This window comes from Sinocyclocheilus rhinocerous, unplaced genomic scaffold (assembly GCF_001515625.1).
Source record: "Sinocyclocheilus rhinocerous isolate Xijiao unplaced genomic scaffold, SAMN03320098_v1.1 scaffold481, whole genome shotgun sequence".
In the NCBI taxonomy this organism is placed as follows: domain Eukaryota; kingdom Metazoa; phylum Chordata; class Actinopteri; order Cypriniformes; family Cyprinidae; genus Sinocyclocheilus; species Sinocyclocheilus rhinocerous.
The window spans coordinates 1,152,385-1,171,164 of NW_015657695.1; the positions used below are offsets into that span (position 1 = coordinate 1,152,385).

The window sequence follows — 18,780 nt, forward strand, 5'->3', positions numbered from 1 at the left end:
TTTTTAGAGCTAAGAAAGTTGTTCTATTCATGGTCATAAACATAATCAAACATTGCAGCATGGATTGGAGCTCTGGGATGGAAATGTACAGGGGGAAGGGAAAAGCCTACATCATATTAATGCAAGTTTACTTTATGAGCCATTGGTGTGATGTGACGCTGGCCCCCGCTGTGTGTGTTTGAGTGTTAATGGATCCATGTGCTTGATGAAGTGAGACTCTGCAAACAGACGCGTTCTCACTGATGCTAATGAGCAGCCAATGAGCATGTGATGATGATGCAGGCGGCGTGTGCAGGTCAGAAGTGCTGGATTTACTGCCGCTCATGAGAGAGAAGGGGAAACAGTCAGTCACGTAACATGTATTACAATATCCATATATCACGTCATGTTCAACAAAGCCATTTCTGCTCTACTGGCACCAAGCAGAATTGCAAAACCAATAATTCCACAAAAACTCTGCCGTAGTTTGGAAGGGTGACCATATATCATCTCTTTTTCCAGGTCTTGTCCTGGCCGGGATTTTTAAATTGCCTAAAATGTCTGGGTTTTGGCTTTGTTTTCTTGTTTTTTTTTTAATACTTGCTTAAGGTAATAACTGAAACGTAGTTTTACCAATAGCATGCAGACATTGTTCATAATCAACCAAATGGTGCAAAGAAGGTGGGATTTACAGATAACGGTTAAAACAATACAAATACGCTTGCATATAATGTATGAGGACTCTAGAGAGCATGTTAATTGGAAAACAAGGCCAAAACCTGGACATTTTAGGCAATTTATAAATTCCAAGCAGGACATGTCTGGGAAAAAGGTTTTTCGAACAAGGTATTTTATGTTATTTTATTTTATTTTATTTTGCCACTGCCTTACTCAGTATTACAGTATAAGACATACAACTTCATGTTTCATCTCACCATTCATTTCCACACTCACCCATTTTGATTGAGCCATTGATCTCTCTCTCTCTGTGTGTGTGTGTGTGTGTGTGTGTGATGAGATCTGAGTATTATCAGAACTGGCCTGGAGCTGGAGAAATCAGCTAATTAAAGAAACTCTTTGATGAGCTGTAAGTCAATTATCATGTGACTTCCCATTGCATTATTATACAAATGCCCAGGGGTCCTCATGCAACTATTTACATTGGATGAGAAATCTATTGCTCCAAATCTCGGCTCAGCCGTGCATTTTGTGCATCGACATACAAGCTCAAGCGAGACACTGGACAAGCCATGTCCTCAGCATCACCTGCTGTATCTGTGTGCAGACAGCTGCACCTGCTTGTGATGAAGGGCATCTTTCCATCTTCCCACTGCTAGCATGAACACGGTTGAGTGTGCACGTCCCCAGCCATATTCTTCTGGGTTTGCCAGGCCCCATCCACTCCCTAATACAACACACTGCCATTCATCATTGTGACAGCAAGAGCCAGACCTCCTTCATTATCAGACAGAGATGAGAGGAAGATCAGAGGTATTCTGCACTGTCCTGCCTTTGTACCATCCTAATGCTACACTGCATGTCAGACATTTTACTGGACAACAATCAGACTGACACATTAATCACTGTGATGAGATCTGAGTATTATCAGAACTGGCCTGGAGCTGGAGAAATCAGCTAATTAAAGAAACTCTTTGATGAGCTGTAAGTCAATTATCATGTGACTTCCCATTGCATTATTATACAAATGCCCAGGGGTCCTCATGCAACTATTTACATTGGATGAGAAATCTATTGCTCCAAATCTCGGCTCAGCCGTGCATTTTGTGCATCGACATACAAGCTCAAGCGAGACACTGGACAAGCCATGTCCTCAGCATCACCTGCTGTATCTGTGTGCAGACAGCTGCACCTGCTTGTGATGAAGGGCATCTTTCCATCTTCCCACTGCTAGCATGAACACGGTTGAGTGTGCACGTCCCCAGCCATATTCTTCTGGGTTTGCCAGGCCCCATCCACTCCCTAATACAACACACTGCCATTCATCATTGTGACAGCCAGAGCCAGACCTCCTTCATTATCAGACAGAGATGAGAGGAAGATCAGAGGTATTCTGCACTGTCCTGCCTTTGTACCATCCTAATGCTACACTGCATGTCAGACATTTTACTGGACAACAATCAGACTGACACATTAATCACTGCATCATACAGTACACACAAATGTTCCTTATTTGATTGATCTATGTATAAAACCAATTGTATTATGTATTGTTTGCTTTTTTGATTTAAAGCCTCTGGTTATGATTATGATGATAGATGTATAGGCTCAGTCTCAAGCCCTGTAGTTAACAGGACTATCAGTGCAGTTGCCAATAAGGATCAGTACTAGGTGTCAATACAGATGTCTGTCAGTGTATATTCTAGAGCAGGGGTGTCAAACTCTTTTTAGGTCAAGGGCTGGCTTGGTATAAATATCACTTTAGGCAGGGCTTTATTTTGTTTAACCTTGGTGTACCTATAGAGAGTTCTTGTAGTTAATTAAAACTTAAACCTTAAAAAAACTGTTTTGATATGTGCATAAAATAAATGTTAACTGAAACAAAATAGAAATAAACAATTATTTCAACTAGTTGCCAAGAAAACATTTCTCATTTTTGTTTAATTTAACTTTATGTACTAAAAATCTAAAACTAAAACTGAAATTTTTAAAAACTATATTGCCATAATTAATTAATTTAAAATAATACGAATAAAACACACATCAAAATTACTACAACTTTAATTAAATTTCAAATGAAAACAAAATATTAAAATCAAAACTAATTCAAAATAGTAAAACTAAATTATAAAAACTATAATAGGGTCTCAATGATACTAAAATAACACTTCTTGCACATAATGACATCCAGAATCAACTTAATGCTGCTTTAATAATATCCAATATAAGGTAAATCGAAATATCAAAAGGGGAGCACATAAAATTTAATCATTTCATTCACAAGAGGCTTTTATATGTCTTAGGGCCTTTAGATCCAATTGATAACCACTAACTAGCATTGCTTTATTTTACATCTGTAGTCAAACCTGAACATAAGGTTTGATCTAAAAAAAATAATTTTAATTAGATTTCTCAAACTTCAGCATCAAATCAGTATTATTGCATTATATCTAAAAACCATGCAGTATGAAGATGTGAGCAATTCACAGTTTAGCCCAAATATTCATGGCAATAGTCATTATTGCCATGAGGGACTCAAACTTCAAAAGAGGAGCAATGAACTGAGTTATCCAGGGACACGTTGTTCACTTGAGTGCTGAATGTTGTGCGCAATTAAAAGAAAGCTTCTATCTCTTCAAAATAAACATGCTATATAACATGCAAAAACGTTAGTTGCAGAGTTTATCTTTCCTGCTGCATCTTAAAATATAGTATTATGAATATACTATACTAATATAAATAAATACAAATGCATGCTGGATTACTATACTAATATAAATAAATACAAATGCATGCTGGATTGGACTGCTCAGTGATCTGTTTTTGAGCTTTTAACCTTGGTGACATGAATTCTTGATTTCAAACCTTGAAGAACATTACCAACAAAATATAAAACGACAAGCTATTTGGCCCTAGATTGATCAATGTCTCATAAAGACTATAAGAGGGGCTCAAACATCTCCATGTGATCACCGGGTCTATCACTGCACATTTGACACTCGTCATTAATTAGCCTGCCTGGATTGTAAGTGTTGCTGTGTCGCACATTAGAATAAGACCCACGGACAGCAGCCCTCCCCGTCACATGTGCCCACACGTCTCCCTCTCTCTCCAGCTCTGATCGGCCTCGAGCTAATTATAGGCCACGTGACTGTGCAGGTTACAGCAACAGAGCGCGGGGCTATCGCAAGGCTGTTAATTACATCATTAATCCAGTAACCCCAAAGGCCGTACGCATTGGCCGGCCCTAAATAGATTGATGCAGTGAGGGAAAATATGAAAGCAGGCTTCATTTGTTATTCATATCTGTGAAAGAAATGGATCATGGCACCTCTAACCAGAGCTGTTACCTTCATATTAAAACGCTGTCTTTTAAACTCAGTGTCATGTAAGTGTGTTAATGCTCTCATACCTTTAATTAACACAGATGAATGTGGCCATTTGCCCACTAGCAGAAACCGTTTTTCCAATGTGGTCTGATGTTAAGTGACGGCTCAGCACACAGTCAGACCAGTGTGTGCACACCAGACCAGTCAATATGTTATTTGATCTGCTGCATTTTCCAAGGGAGGTCGAGCATGAGAGGGCATTATGTGCAGCTAAAACGGGTCATTTTGGCAGCTAATTATAGGGGGAGGTGTCTGATGCAGCGCCAGGGCCAAGTTCTCTCACCCTGTTTCCCATCCTCCTCTCTGTAGCCATGACTCAGTCCACCTGTGTTTGCTGATGTCCTGCTGCCGTAATTGAATTTACTCTAGTGTCAGAAGGTCGTGCTCTAATAGAGGCTGTTCAATCTTCGGGAGACTGAATGGGGGGTTTTGGGCTATTTTGCAGTTTATTATACAATAGTAGGGTAAGATGAGGAAGACACTTATTTACTTTTACATAATGTAACATATTTAAAAATAAGTTTAGCATGTACAGGATGATGATGCATCAGCCAATGTGTTATCAAGGGAAATAAATAGAAACATAGAAACACCCCCAACCCCAGGTATACTTTTAGAGAATAAATGACTTTTGTTGTCATTTTTGTTCATGTATATTGTATTAATGTAAAAAAACTAAATCAACTATTCTATTTAAAATTGTGTTTTGACAATTTTGTTGAATAATTGAGTAACTGATGACAGACAAAGCTGAATACCCGTAAAAGAGATTCAGCTGAAAGGTAGATTTATACTATGACTTATATACAGGTATTTGAATAAATACATATTTTATTGCTCATATTTTTTAATAGAAGAACACTATGGATTCAAATTAAATTATTTCACAAATTTCTGGCCCTACTGTGCCCACTCTGTTGATATTCTGATGAAACCACAAAATTAAGAACCACATACCCATTTATTAAATGTGTTGAGATGACATTGTTTATGCACCACCGTTCAAATGTTTGGGATCAGTAAGATTTGTTATGTTTTTTAAAGTAGTATCTTATGCTCAATAAGGCTGCATTTATTTGATTGAAAATACAGTAAAACCAGTAATATTGTAAAATATTACTATAATTTAAAATAACATTTGTACTGCGTACTTTTTATTTATTTATTTATTGGAAACTGTGATACTTTTTTTTCTTATTCTTTTAATAAAAAGTAAAAAAAAAAAAAAAAGTACTGACCCCAGACTTTTGAACGGTAGTGTATATTGTTATAAAAGCTTTTTATTTTTATTAAATGCTGTTCTTTTGAACTTTTTATTAATCTAAGATATGCATTTTTGATCAAATAAATGCACCCTTGATGAGCATAAGAGACTTCTTTAAAAACATTTAAAATCTTACTGATCCTAAATTTTTGAAAGGTAGCATATGATCACGAGAGAGAGAGAGAAAAAATAAGATTATTAGGCATCTTACCCCATCTTACTCTACACCTAATTACATGGCTCTCTGAAATACTTGATTGTTATTGTTCAGATGTGCCATCCTGTGGTTTATAATGACACTAAACTCTACTTGGCACCCAAAACTCATACACTCTCTTTTACTTTTCTTTTTCCACGCATAATAAAGCAATTCAATAACTTCAATAATTAATGTCTGTTTGTTTATTTAGTAAGTAGCTGTATAATAAGCAGAATAATGTATAGCAAAGCCATTTGGTTGATATTGCAAAAAAAAAACTCATCAGGAAGATGATCACTTGAGGACAATAAGTTTAATTGAAAATGATGATCTATGCTTGAATTCTGGTCTCAGATGTAAGCAGTTTGATCACAGCGCTTTTCCGTGGTTGAGTCAAACTAGTTACTAATTTTGTCCTCTCTTAATAGATTGCTGATCCAGGCCGGCATCGACATCAACAGGCAGACCAAAGCGGGCACTGCCCTGCATGAGGCTGCGCTGTGTGGGAAGACTGATGTGGTGCGCCTCCTGCTGGATGTAAGTAGACACAGAAACTGCTATTGATCCCTGAGGGGAATTTAGTGCGCGACAAATAAAATAAAACCAATAATTTAGAATTGAGAAAAAGCACCAACATTTAATTAACTGACTGACTGATCAACCCATAGGCCTACTGTTTGTGATAACATTGATTGTATTAAGAGCATAACTGACTGATATAGCCTACTTAGGTGTACATAATTGTCTTAATCCAACTTTGCTAGCAAACAGTCTGCCCATTTAGGTTCAGACTAGCAGTTTCAATGATATGGTGGTTTCCCTCAGATTCGGGCTGTTAGGTTTAAATTATTTTGATTAGTGAATTGGTTGGAAGTGGCCAGACAGATTAGACTAGTCTGGCCTGTTTTCTCATACAACCTCTTATCTAAATGGGAAGTAAAAAGATCGAGCTTTTATATTTCATAGAGAAACGTATCTCCCATGTTAGTCAAAGGGATCCCAAAGTACATTATCTATTATTGCTTTAACTTTCACCCTACAGAGTGGCATCAATGCAACAGTGAGGAACACATACAGCCAGACAGCGCTGGACATCGTCTACCAGTTCACTGCTACACAGGCCAGCCGAGAGATCAAGCAGATGCTGCGAGGTAAGAAAAGGGGTAAATATATTTCACTTATTTATACGTGTTTGTGTTTATATACAGTATATGTTCATATGTGATGTGTAGTAGCTTATGCACTTTATATCTGTTTATCTCAATGCAGATGCCTCAGCAGCCTTGCAGGTCAGGGCACTGAAGGACTACTGTAACAATTACGACCTGACTAGCCTTAATATAAAGGCTGGAGATGTTATCACGGTAATATTCATAAGACCTGCTCTAAAACAAATTATGAATATTTGAAGCTAGTTTGAAGTCAATTTGTTTTACTCTCATGCATTATTAAAATTCAAACTGTCTCAGGTCAATTTTGACTGCATAAAAAATTCCAAATTAATCCTTTGAAATAATTGTAGATAGTTCAGTGTACTTTCAGAACTTGTCAACAGAGGGTGCTGTTGACTGTGTTTTCCCCCAGACTTTCAAAAATAATTTAGAGAAGTACGTCAGCACCTTATTATATGATCTCTTCTTGCTGTATAGTATGATATTTCAGACTCTAATGGAATGGTCTAATTTCAAAACTTCACTTCAAGTTCAGAAGTTTTCAAGGGCTCAGGACAAAGGTCAGAAGTCAGAAAAGTCACAAAATTGCTCCAAATGCCTATGAAAAATGTTTTACACACATTTAAAATTTACATTTTTAAAATTATTATTATTTATGGACATTTATTCTGTTTATTTTATTCTAGGCCTATTTAGTTAAGTATCTGTTTATTTTTCTGTAATGATGCTGAAAATTCAGCTTTAACATCACAGGAATAAATTAAATTTAAAAAAATTGGGGGTAAAATCTCATCTCAGTTGTGAAAAATTAATATTTTTTCACAATATTACTGTTTTAACTGTATTTTAATGCAGCCTTGCTGAGCATAAGAAACCTCATTCAAAAACATTACAATTTCATCAACCCTAAACTTTTGAATGTATAATTTAAAAATAAACATAAAAATAACATTTGAAATTTCTACAGTTCCGTAACATTCTTAATAAACACAAGATTTTAAATGAAGTTCTGATTTTAAGTTTGCACTCAATTTTGGCATTACAAAGTATTAAAGGTGATGTAGATTGATTGTAGACGATTCATTACTTATATAGGTTCTGGAGCAACATTCAGATGGGAGGTGGAAGGGCTGCATCCATGATAACCGCACAGGAAATGACAGAGTGGGCTACTTCCCCTCCAGCTTGGTGGAAGTGATCAGTAAGAGGCCTGGGGCTGCGGGTAAGAGAGGACAACAGGCGGGTCAGTGCTGCCTCTTACTGAGACCTCACGCACTCACAGATGCACAAGTAATGCTGCTAAACTCACATGACCCTGATTCTGTTTGCAGCCAGCTGTTCATGCTGCTCATGTGCACTGGATTGAGAGCCAGACAGGGCCATCTGCTTTTGTGGCAACAAAAACAGGGCAAATGTGGAGCATCTTTAGCTCTTTTCTGATCTCCTATTGCTCAGTTTATACAGCATTTTATGCTGTCAGAAAGGAATCTGCTGATAATAGTGCCTCAAATAGTAGCTAGGTCTCCATCCAAACACAGACAGAACAGCAGAACTCATTGGATTGCGCCCTCTGCTGGTCAACTGGAATGTGATAAACAATTGCATGTAATGGTGGGCATCTACGTAGATCTTCTTCTTAGTTCACATTGGCCAATAAGTACCTCTTTATCCATGCTAGAGAACCTAATTTTGAGGCTAATGGTATTAGAGAAGAGAAGAGAAGAGAAGAGAAGAAACCTGATCTTAAAGATGTTTTTAGCTTATCACTCATAGGAAGAATATTTGGGCATCAGAAGACTTTTCTGTGCACCCGTGCAGATTTTTATGATCCATAAAGTGCGCTCTTTCCATCCAGAGGGTTTATGTCCGGTCTATGGCTCTGTTTGGGAATGACAGCAGGCGACTAATCTATGTGTTCATTGTGTCTCATGCTTCACTAAGTATCCATGTCTGTGTCTACATCTGCTGCTCAGTCTCCTTCACACCTTCCATGTTTTTGTGCCCCGCTTTTTGTGCTTTAGAATATTCCAGGTCCTTTTTTATAGTCCCTTATTTACTGAAATTGCAGTTTTTATAAACATACTGCAACTGATTTAATTTCTGTTATATTTATGTAATTAGTGAAAGGAGGAGAGTTCTCATCTCAAACAAGCCCTCTACTAAGTCCTGCTGTGCTCACAGTGAACATAAATGGTCAAATTGCGCACTCGCACGGCCACCCACACACAGACTTACTGAAAAGAGTCGTGCATACTAAACTTCTCATTTGAGAAGATCACGCTATTTCTCCTCAGGCACTTACAGAAAGAGACTTTTCATTTCACTCAAAGCACCAGCCCATTTCCAATTCATTCACTAACCTTGCATTTCCACACATCGCTTATATTTCAAATATATATGTATATATATGTATATTTTGAGTGTATGCACATAAAATATCAATCGAGACCTTGAAGATGATATAGTTACATGCATTTCACTCCATTCACACTGAATAGTTCGAGATACAAAGCAAGCGTTTCTTCCTTTCGATTTGTCTTTTATGGTTTTGCTGTTTTGAATTTCGTGATTGGTTGTGATTTTTGTGTTGAGTTAATTTGCTTTCCCTCTCTTATGTGTAATTGTTTTGTTTGTTGTGGTGGTGGTGGTTGCTGTGTTGTCGTATCTAGGTTCATGGAGTACAGTCACTTGTACCCAACAGTATCAAAAGATACAGCTCTGTGCGCCGGTGTGCGGCCCTGTGTCGCCCGCCATTGCCATGGTGAATGGGGACTCGTATCATGAGATTCATATCCTGCCGCCTCCTCCACCTCCGCCACCACATTCCCATCTGCCACTTTTCACTTCCTTTGGCTATAACAGGTCCCCAAACACCCCAGGAGAGCCGCACAGTGGACAAGGTACAGATCCCCTAATCTGTCTCCACTGTATTATTATTAATATCATTTATAATAATAATTATTATTATTCACAAAGCTTTAAGGAATGTGTTAAATTACAGTAGTTCTCATTTTAATAGTCTGAATATGAACAATAATCAATTAGCTCCAATAATTCCTTAAAGTTTTCTGAATTAATTTTTCTGGAAATTATTATTTCTGAAATTTTCCTTATTTACATTTAATTTTAATTTCATTTTCTGACATTATTTTGGTTGTTGATTTTTTTTTTTTTTTAGAGGCCAAGAATGACCAAGATTTGGCTAGTAAGTTCTTTTAACCAGCAAAAAAGAGGCTCACAGCCTCTCTTTGTTGAAGCTGTTATCTCTCCTCTTTTACTCCTAAATCTCCCTGAACTTGGTGCTACATTTTCCCTCTCTGTGATGACCACTCCTGGGATTCGCTCCACTGCCCACTTCACTCGTTCTCTCTTTTACACGTGACCAACAGGGAATGCACAGCCAGCCTCTCACCCCTCCATACCTGCATCTCTGCACAACATCAGTCTGTGTGTGTGCCGTCAATGAACATCTGTCTGTTTCATCTCTCCTTTGTCTCAACTGTACTGATCTGTCCATTCATATATACTAACTCTGATCCTTTCAGTGATTGTGTATCACACCAAACTTTGATATTGGTATGGAGCATGTTGATATTCTTATGTACTCTGGGTCGTCGTAAATTGGAATATGTTTATGTCTGTTTTAGATGTAAGTGATCAGTAATCATCAGGCTCATGTGGAATCAGTGCCCTCAGAATTTGAACGGTGGCCACAGCCAATCTTGATATACTTTCAGCTACCAATGAAAGTCCTGTACTTTCAGTTCCCTTTAACACCACGTTTAAATCTATTATGAAAAATTACACTGATTTTTTTCCTTTAAAATGGTGAAACAATTCTGCACATTCTGTCTGGGCCTGGTAATTGTGAAACAAACCCTAAAGGGATAGTTCACCCAAAAATGAAGATTGGCATCATTATTCACCCTCATGTCGTTTCAAACCTGTATGACTTTCTTTCTTCTGTGAAACACAAAAGAAGATTCTGTGAAATGGTGTGTTTTGGTCCATACAATGAGTCAGTGGTGTCCAAATCAACTATGGTGAGTGACTTTCATTGTATGGACATAAACATGAAAAAAAAATTCTTATTTTGTGTTCACAAAAAAGACATGAGGGTGAATAAATGATGACAGAATTTACATTTTTAGGTGAACTTTCCCTTTAACAATATTTTTTTAAAAGTCTGGTGAGACTTTTCTTTGATTAGAGACAGCTACTGTAAGATGTTATTGCGTTTATTTGTATATGAACACATTAATGTACATTTGTGGTTTGATGGCTTTAGAATCCTAATGAACTATGCTCCTGTAATGCACTGCAACACCTTTTGTTGTTATACCTATTTACATATATAATCATATATCCCTGTATATATTATATATGTCATACCTATGTTTATGTGTAAATCAAGGCATATATATGTGTATATACTCATATATACAGTACATGTTTCTTCTTTTATATTTCATGTACCTCTGTATATAAATGTTCATATATATTTGTTAGATATACAGTATATATATATGCGTGCTTACCTTATGTGTGTGTTTGAAAGGGAGAGAGAGGGTTGCAGTCAAGCAGACTGCTAAAGCGACATAATTTAGACATAGTTTAGCTGTCCTCTTGCCTGACCTGTCCAGAAAACTTCTGATGAGGCCAAGCCAGGGCACAGTTAATGATGGTTTCTGTGTTAAAGGTTCTCGCGGCTCAGAGTCCAGTCCACATGGCTCACCCACCCCAGCCGGTGGTCCCCAGGGCGGCAGCAGCGAGGAGATCTGGGTGCTGCGCAAGCCTGTGGCAGGTAACAGCAGGGCTGCCCCCTTTTCCTCCTCTTCTTCTTCTCTCACAATTCCCCCTGCTTTGCCACGCTCCCGGTGCAGCTGCTGTACGCCTGACCTCAGAAACCTCTTCAACTGCAGGCGTGTAGGCGCATTGAAAGGCTCTCATTTGCTCTGTTAGAGTAGCATCCGTTAAGTCGTTCCCTCAAGAACACACGTACAGACAATTCACAGATGTGTGTGTCTGTAGCCGTGTGTGCAAACTGCATTTTCAATGAAGGCAGCGTGGGCCTGAGTGTGTTTGTATTAGTGACTATGCTAACATGTCGTGTGTCATCAGTCACCTGGTCTTTGGTCACCATTGTTATGTAAGTCTCTGTCATCCCATGTATCAGATCAGTGCATTGCAGAGGGGAAGTTCATAATGGTGTGATTGGAGGGTTTCGGGGAGGTGTGATCCGACTGGGCTGACTGCTGGGGGCTTGTTGTTCCAGGTGGAGACCGCAGCAGTGTGGGCAGTTCAGGCAGTGTGGCCAGTGCTCGATCCTCTGGTAGTGGACAGAGCGCAGGCAGCAGCAATATCCTTCATGCACAGGCAGAGGGTGTCAAGGTAAGCTATCTGACATGCAAAGTGACTCAACTCCAATTGTGGTTTGAGAAGATGCCTGAAAGAACTTACTTGTATGTTGCTGGTTTAAATAGTTAGACATGTCTTATATCTAGTAATACTGGCAATAGAACAATCTCCAAGAACTGAGAAAAACAGGTCATAATGTGCTAATGTGAACAACCACGTCAACCAGGGGTGTGTTTCCCAAAAGCATTGTCAGCTAACTAGGATCGTAAGTTTCATTGAACTCTATTGGTAATGACGGAACTTGTGACCATAGTTGCTTTTGGGAAATGCATCTGACTATGCGTTTCAAACGATCATCTGACTATCTTGAATCCGCCATCTTGAGGCGCTACAGTGATCTATCACGACACATTAAAGTGCCACAAAATGGTATTTATTGTTTGAATTTCTTAAAAAAAGACAATTTTAAAGCTGAGACCTTGCTTCATTCCAGAAGTAGCCTGCTTTGTCTTGTCTGTCGGCGTGTTGTCAGTTTTCTCTTTGCTCTGCGATGTATTTTTTACTGCTTGAAAACATGGTGTGTGGCATGAGAGCAGCATTGTTTTATGTCATAGCATTATGTCATAGCAACAGTAACTAAGGAAGGTGGGTTTTGCAAAAAGTCAATTGAACCAACTCAGCCAATGACCTAGATCACTGGTTCTCAACTCCAGTCCTGGGGACCCACTGCTTTGCACATTTTGTATGTCTTCCTTATTTAACGCACCTAATTCAGATCATCAGCTTGTTAGGTGAGTGCTCCATGAACTCAACTGAGTGCATCAGATGAAAGGGTTGACAACCACTGACCTAAATAATCATAAATAATGAGCTTCAACAAGCTAGAAAACATTTTAAACCAGCTACCATTAGAAGCTGGTCTGCCAGCCCTAATCACTGAGCAGGAACAGTATGGTATAGTACAGTACGATTTGGGATGGTACACTCTAAACTGGCTTGCATTTCCACCACAAACAGTACCCTTACTTGATAAGAATGGTGTATGCCGGAAAGTAGTGATCAACGTCATTCTTGCGCGAAGAAGAAAACGCAAAGTGGTCTGTGTGTACGTGTTTAAAAATATCTACCTTATTTTTCCCGTAAGAGCGGACTTGGCCATTTGTAAATTTTATGGGTCTGTCTTCTGGTCTCATCCGCATCCAGCTATTTTTAGCTGTACAAAACAGCTCGATTTGCTGCTTGATATTGCAAATTGGTGTGTCTTACCATATAATTTAATGTATTATCTTAATTATGAACACATTGGTTTGTAGTGCAGTTTTACCGTTTACTGCACATTGTTATTCTTGTTCCCTATAGGCTTAAGCCCTGTTCACACCAAGAACGATAACTATAAAGATAACTATAAAGATATAGTTCCAAAAATCGTTCTCAATATTAAAGAATAGCAACACAGTTATAACGATAAAGAGGCTCAAGATAGTTTACAAGGTCAGCCTTGACCCTACAAGTTATCAGTCTAACTAAACCCACTTGGACCAGCTACTCACTTTAAATGACCAGCTTAAACCAGCTAGAACCTATGTAAAACCAACAATATCAGAAGCTACTCTCTACCAGCCCTAACCAGATTGATCAAGATGATCTGCAAGGTTGACCTCAACCCCTGTAGCTGGTTGCCCTGATTGTGATAAGCTTCAACTTGCTACCACGAGAAGCTGGTTTGACCTAAATTTTCCAAAGGAACGTTTTACACTTACTCATTCTTGCAAACCTTTATTCTTCAAAGCTGAACAAAAGGGAGGTGAACTTGAAGTCCAACTGGCATAGATATGCATTGATATTTTCATGTTATTTCTTGATCTGATGAGCTTTGTTCATTCTGTAGCTTCTGGCAACGGTTTTGTCCCAGTCTGCCAAAGCTAAAGAACACCTGCTGGAGCAGACCAAGTCTTTGGACCACCCCTCTCACGCTTCCAGCAACAAAGGTTAGTGGGAATGTCAAACAACTCTTTTGAGAAGAAATCACACGAGAATCTCGTCACAAAGAAGTCTCTTCATCCAAAATGTTTTATCTTTTTTATTTCACAAATTGGCTGCTTTTTCTGTGCCAGATGGTTGCACTAATAGCTGTGGGTGTAAGCATCACAAAGATCTGATTGGCTAAGAGGAGTAGTTGGTCAGAAAACACAAAAGGGATTGGTTTGTGCAATAGCAGTGCTCCAATGTGTATGAATGATCTCATGGTTCTTCTAGGACCTTCCTCACGCAGTCAGAGTTTGTCAAGCTGTCCACTTCATGAGCAGCCGTATGGGGAGGCGGTGTCCCAGAGGAAAGGGGAGGTGCTGCCCGAGGGGAAGGTAAGGAGACTCCTACTCCCGCTCAAATCACACTGTCCCCTTACCTTTCCCTCAAACAAGCAAACACTTTCTCACGCACACATACGCATGCATGCACTGGCATCTGCACATCCAGGATGCTTTCCCAGCACTTCCTCTCACAGCTGGCATCATCGGTATTACGTGCTCTCGGTTGTCGTCAGGACACGGTGAGTTGGCTTCTCCGCAGGCTTCCTTGCACGCTGTCCTCAGCTTCAGGTTTCTGTCAGCCGCTCTGTCTGATACTACTGTCTAATATTGACAGCGATTCCTTTCACTCTGATCTTTTCTGATCATTCATTTCATTTTCTTTGCTACATTTTGAAGTCCATTCCAATTTTTTGCCTTATTTGCAGTAATTTTCACCTTTTTATTTATTTTCAGAGAGTACCCAACAATGTAGACTTTTGATTTGAATGTGGAGTGTATTTTAGAGATGATATGGTAATGGCACATAATCAAGATTTAGTCTGTCCACACTGAGACTTGTGAGTGTAGAGGATATGAGACTATGACGCTGATATTTTCGAGAAAGGTGTATCAACACAAAATGAATATGACACTGTCTAGGTGTTATTATCCTTTATCCCATGAATGAGCTTGTATGTTGCAAACTGGTAATGTATATTTGACACTCGCCACTTTTGATGTCATTTTTATAATTAGCTGAAATCAGAAATTACACTGTTTAGAGTCATATAACAGAGAAATTTGGCTGCCATATCTTCCCCAGCGGGACTTTGGAGCTGCTGAGTAGAGCTGCTCCATGCTGGACTTCTGGACTGAGGGCCATCTGTTCAAAACAGCCCTATTTTCTTTGCTGCCCATGTCCATTTTTGCCTCTCCTACACAGAGTTACAGTACATCCCCCTACTTTCAGGGAAATGGCATTCCAAAGCAGACACTCCTTTTTTTTAACTGAACCATTTGGTTCATAAGAGCCCTTATTTGCTAAAGCTTTGGCTCTTGTTGCCAGAGCAGGTACCTGGACCAAGAGCAATAATTTTTACTCCAGTATAATACCAAACAGAAGTAGGGGCAGGTTTTAATTATTTATGAACTAATAAAGTTTAGTGGAGTTGAGACATTGGTCACTGGGACTAATGTTTTCAGTTTGTTGGCCTGGGGTCTGGTCCATTTTCAGCCACAGGACCCAAACAATGATAGACTGCCACCTATCTTCTCTTCTAGAGCTCAGAGGCTGTTATCGAATGGCTGAGTGAATTTCAGCTGCAGGTCTACGCTCCAAACTTCATCAGCGCCGGCTATGACATTCCTACCATTAGCCGAATGACCCCAGAGGTAAGAGTTGTCCCACCCCCTTAAGCCACCCTGAACTATTCACATCACTTCCCTCTACCCTAAATGTAACACTCACAGGCCCACTCAAAGCACAGAAAAGAAGCGAATCAACCAACAAATTATCCTCAAATTTTCAAATAAAATTGCTAACAATGTGCCAGAAGCACACAGGTTTTATGAGAGTTCGAATTTTGCCCATAGCAAGTTGGAAAATCTCACCCAGAAAATCCCCCCAGACAGTGCCACTGTCTTGGTTGTCAAATGTGTTTGTCTTTTCCTACTATGTTATGTTGGTATCTTGATGAATTACTAAAGCATATGTTGTGATTAATGTACATGTTGTTGTGAGCTACTGTATGTATTTTTGTGTATATTAATAAAATCAAAGGCAATTTAAACATCTCATAAACATATTTTGTAGTAGAATTATTAATGGTAATTTCATGAATATTATGGAGTGTAAATCTGTTACTAAATCTGTTACTAAGTCAAAAGCATTACTAAACCTGAAATTAATCTTTGAGCAATTGGAATTCCTGAAAGAAAGCTCATCTACTCACATTTAATTACATTAAACCACTGACTTCATAGGATTTACATAGTGTCATTGCTGAAAGCAGAATTAACAGGGGTGTTCTGTTGAAACACTGAGGACATGATCAATTAGAATATGTTTATATAATTATGTTTGGGGGTACTCTGAAAAGGCTTCTTTTCCTCACTTGTTCCTGGTATTGTTTTATTTATTTTTTTCCCATTCCCTTTTTTATTTTATTTTGCATCTGCTTCTATCATCCTGGCACCTTTTGGCAATCAGAGTGTTTGATATGTCTGATTTTAAGTGTTTTATCTTTTATGTGTATATGTAATTTTGCGTATAATATTGTAAATTTGTGTGTAAATGTTCATATGCGCAGAATATATGCCACTTGGTTTAGTGTGTATGAAGGTTTTAGGGTGCTGAAATGTAATTGGCTTGTTTAGGGGCTCCTATATTTATTTTCAGGATTTAACAGCTATTGGAGTAACCAAACCAGGACATCGAAAGAAGATAACCTCAGAGATCAATAAGATCACTGTTAATGAGTGGCTGCCTGACCAAAAACCAGTGAGTTTAACACACAACCACACACACACACATTCACACACATCCAGATGTTAATTTGTTCATTTGTAATTTAATCTACAGGCGAGTCTTGGAGAGTGGTTAGCTATGATTGGGTTGAGTCAGTATCACCAAGTCTTAGTCCAAAATGGATACGAGAACATTGAATTTATCACTGACATCACGTGGGAGGACCTTCAGGAGATTGGCATTACAAAACTTGGTAAGATAGATAGTGGACTGAGATCCATACTATTAAAGTGATTTCACACACACAAACTTCTGTTCTTTCCACACTGCTTGACCATAGTGGTTTACTCTCTTTCTCTATCCAAATTTACCTAGGACACCAGAAGAAGCTTATGCTTGCAGTAAAGAAGCTGGCAGAGATCCAGAAGGCCTCTGACGGTCGCAACACATTGCGTAAAAAGCCCCCAGTCACTCAGGAGGTGATGACTATTGAGAGCCCACCCCACGACAGCGGAGAGTGTATGTCCCCTAAACTGACCACGTTCCAGGACAGTGAACTGAGCGGGGAGTTACAGGCTGCTCTGACACGCCCTGCTGATGTGCAGGATGGCGCAGAAATGAGAACAAACAGCAACTTGGGAGCACAACACCGAGCCCGCAGTCTGCATGAGAACAGTATGAACAAGAGCCGAGACACCGAAGAGCCTAGTGGGCCACCCAAAAAGGAAGCACGTACTATGCGCCAGAGCAGCCAGGGGGGGCAGAGAAGTGTCTCATCGGCGCAGCCAAAACCGCGTCAGTCTTATCCCCAAGGTACAGTACCGCCCTATACTCCACCACAAACGCCCACCAAAACAAAGCCTCCCACCTCACAGACGGTGAGCAACCCACCGAGTAAACAAAAACCTAGCTCTCAGCTGCATCAGCAGACCGAAAAGCCCATGACATCTCGTGCTCACCCCCAATCCCCCACTCAAAGGTCCCATCCACACCCAGCAGCCCAGCCTGTGGAAACTAAGGAGGCTGCACCTCAAGGACCTGCTGTCTCAGTACCACTCCTGTGCCTGCCTCCAGAAGGCGACGAAGCTTGTGATGAATATGGTCTGCCTAAGAAACGTGCCCACAGCCTGAATCGCTATGCTGTGTCTGATGGTGAACAGGAGCGGGACGAGCTAAATGTGCCAGATTCAGGAGGAAAGTATGCCACAGTACAGAACCGGGTGGGTCGCAGCAACTCAATGAAAGGGCAAGCAGACAAAAATGTCAACCGAAGCCAGTCCTTTGCGCTCAGACAGAAAAAGAAGGGTCCTCCTCCACCTCCCCCCAAACGCTCTAGTTCAGCCATCTCAAGCTCCAGTAGTAATCTGACGGAAGTGCCCAAGGAGACAAGCAGTGGACCTCTTCTGGAGGTCCCCTACCAACCACAAAGACGTGCAAGCGACCTGGGTGGCACTGTAGACACGGGCAGTGCCGGTAGTGTGAGGAGCATTGCAGCCATGTTGGAAATGTCCTCCATTGGTGGGGGTGCCAAGGGTCTCTCTTTACAGAAGTCTGCAGGTCACTATCTGCAGGTAAGGTGGTTGTCATTGTGTCTTTGGGATGATACTTACAGTGGGGAAAATATTGATTTGATCCCCTGCTGATTTTGTAAGTTTGCCCACTTACAAAGAAATGAAGGATCTGTAATTTATATGGTAGGTATATTTTAACGGATAGAGACAGAATATCAACCAAAAAATCCAGAAAAAACACATTATATAAAGGGTAGAAATTTATTTGCATTTCAGTGAGTGAAATAAGTATTTGATCCCCTACCAACCAGCAAGAATTCTGGCGGTGACAGATTGGTTATGTGCCCATGTGGAACACAGATTAGTCCTGTCACTTTAAGAAATTACTCCTAATGTCATCTTGTTATGAGTATAAAAGAAACCAGTCCATAGAATGTGTATCTTCCATTCAAACCTCTCCCACCACCATGGGCAA

The 18,780-nt window shown here is 39.7% G+C and overlaps 1 protein-coding gene across 11 annotated transcripts in view; it reads left to right on the forward strand.

Moving 5' to 3' along the window:
• The window catches only part of caskin1 (CASK interacting protein 1), a 104,306-nt gene that overhangs the window by 80,373 nt on the left and 5,153 nt on the right, over positions 1–18,780 (forward strand). For 3 of the 11 annotated variants that reach the window (XM_016529577.1, XM_016529581.1, XM_016529578.1), the window contains exons 7-20: positions 5,938–6,046; positions 6,552–6,672; positions 6,779–6,873; positions 7,777–7,924; positions 9,351–9,581; positions 9,860–9,886; positions 11,381–11,485; positions 11,957–12,072; positions 13,928–14,027; positions 14,296–14,399; positions 15,609–15,719; positions 16,726–16,827; positions 16,909–17,047; positions 17,170–18,365. In XM_016529577.1, the coding sequence (XP_016385063.1) occupies positions 5,938–6,046; positions 6,552–6,672; positions 6,779–6,873; positions 7,777–7,924; positions 9,351–9,581; positions 9,860–9,886; positions 11,381–11,485; positions 11,957–12,072; positions 13,928–14,027; positions 14,296–14,399; positions 15,609–15,719; positions 16,726–16,827; positions 16,909–17,047; positions 17,170–18,365 (2,704 nt within the window). The remainder of the gene's footprint in view (positions 1–5,937; positions 6,047–6,551; positions 6,673–6,778; positions 6,874–7,776; positions 7,925–9,350; positions 9,582–9,859; positions 9,887–11,380; positions 11,486–11,956; positions 12,073–13,927; positions 14,028–14,295; positions 14,400–15,608; positions 15,720–16,725; positions 16,828–16,908; positions 17,048–17,169; positions 18,366–18,780) is intronic. The other 8 variants (XM_016529580.1, XM_016529579.1, XM_016529583.1 and 5 more) reach the window with 8 other exon arrangements.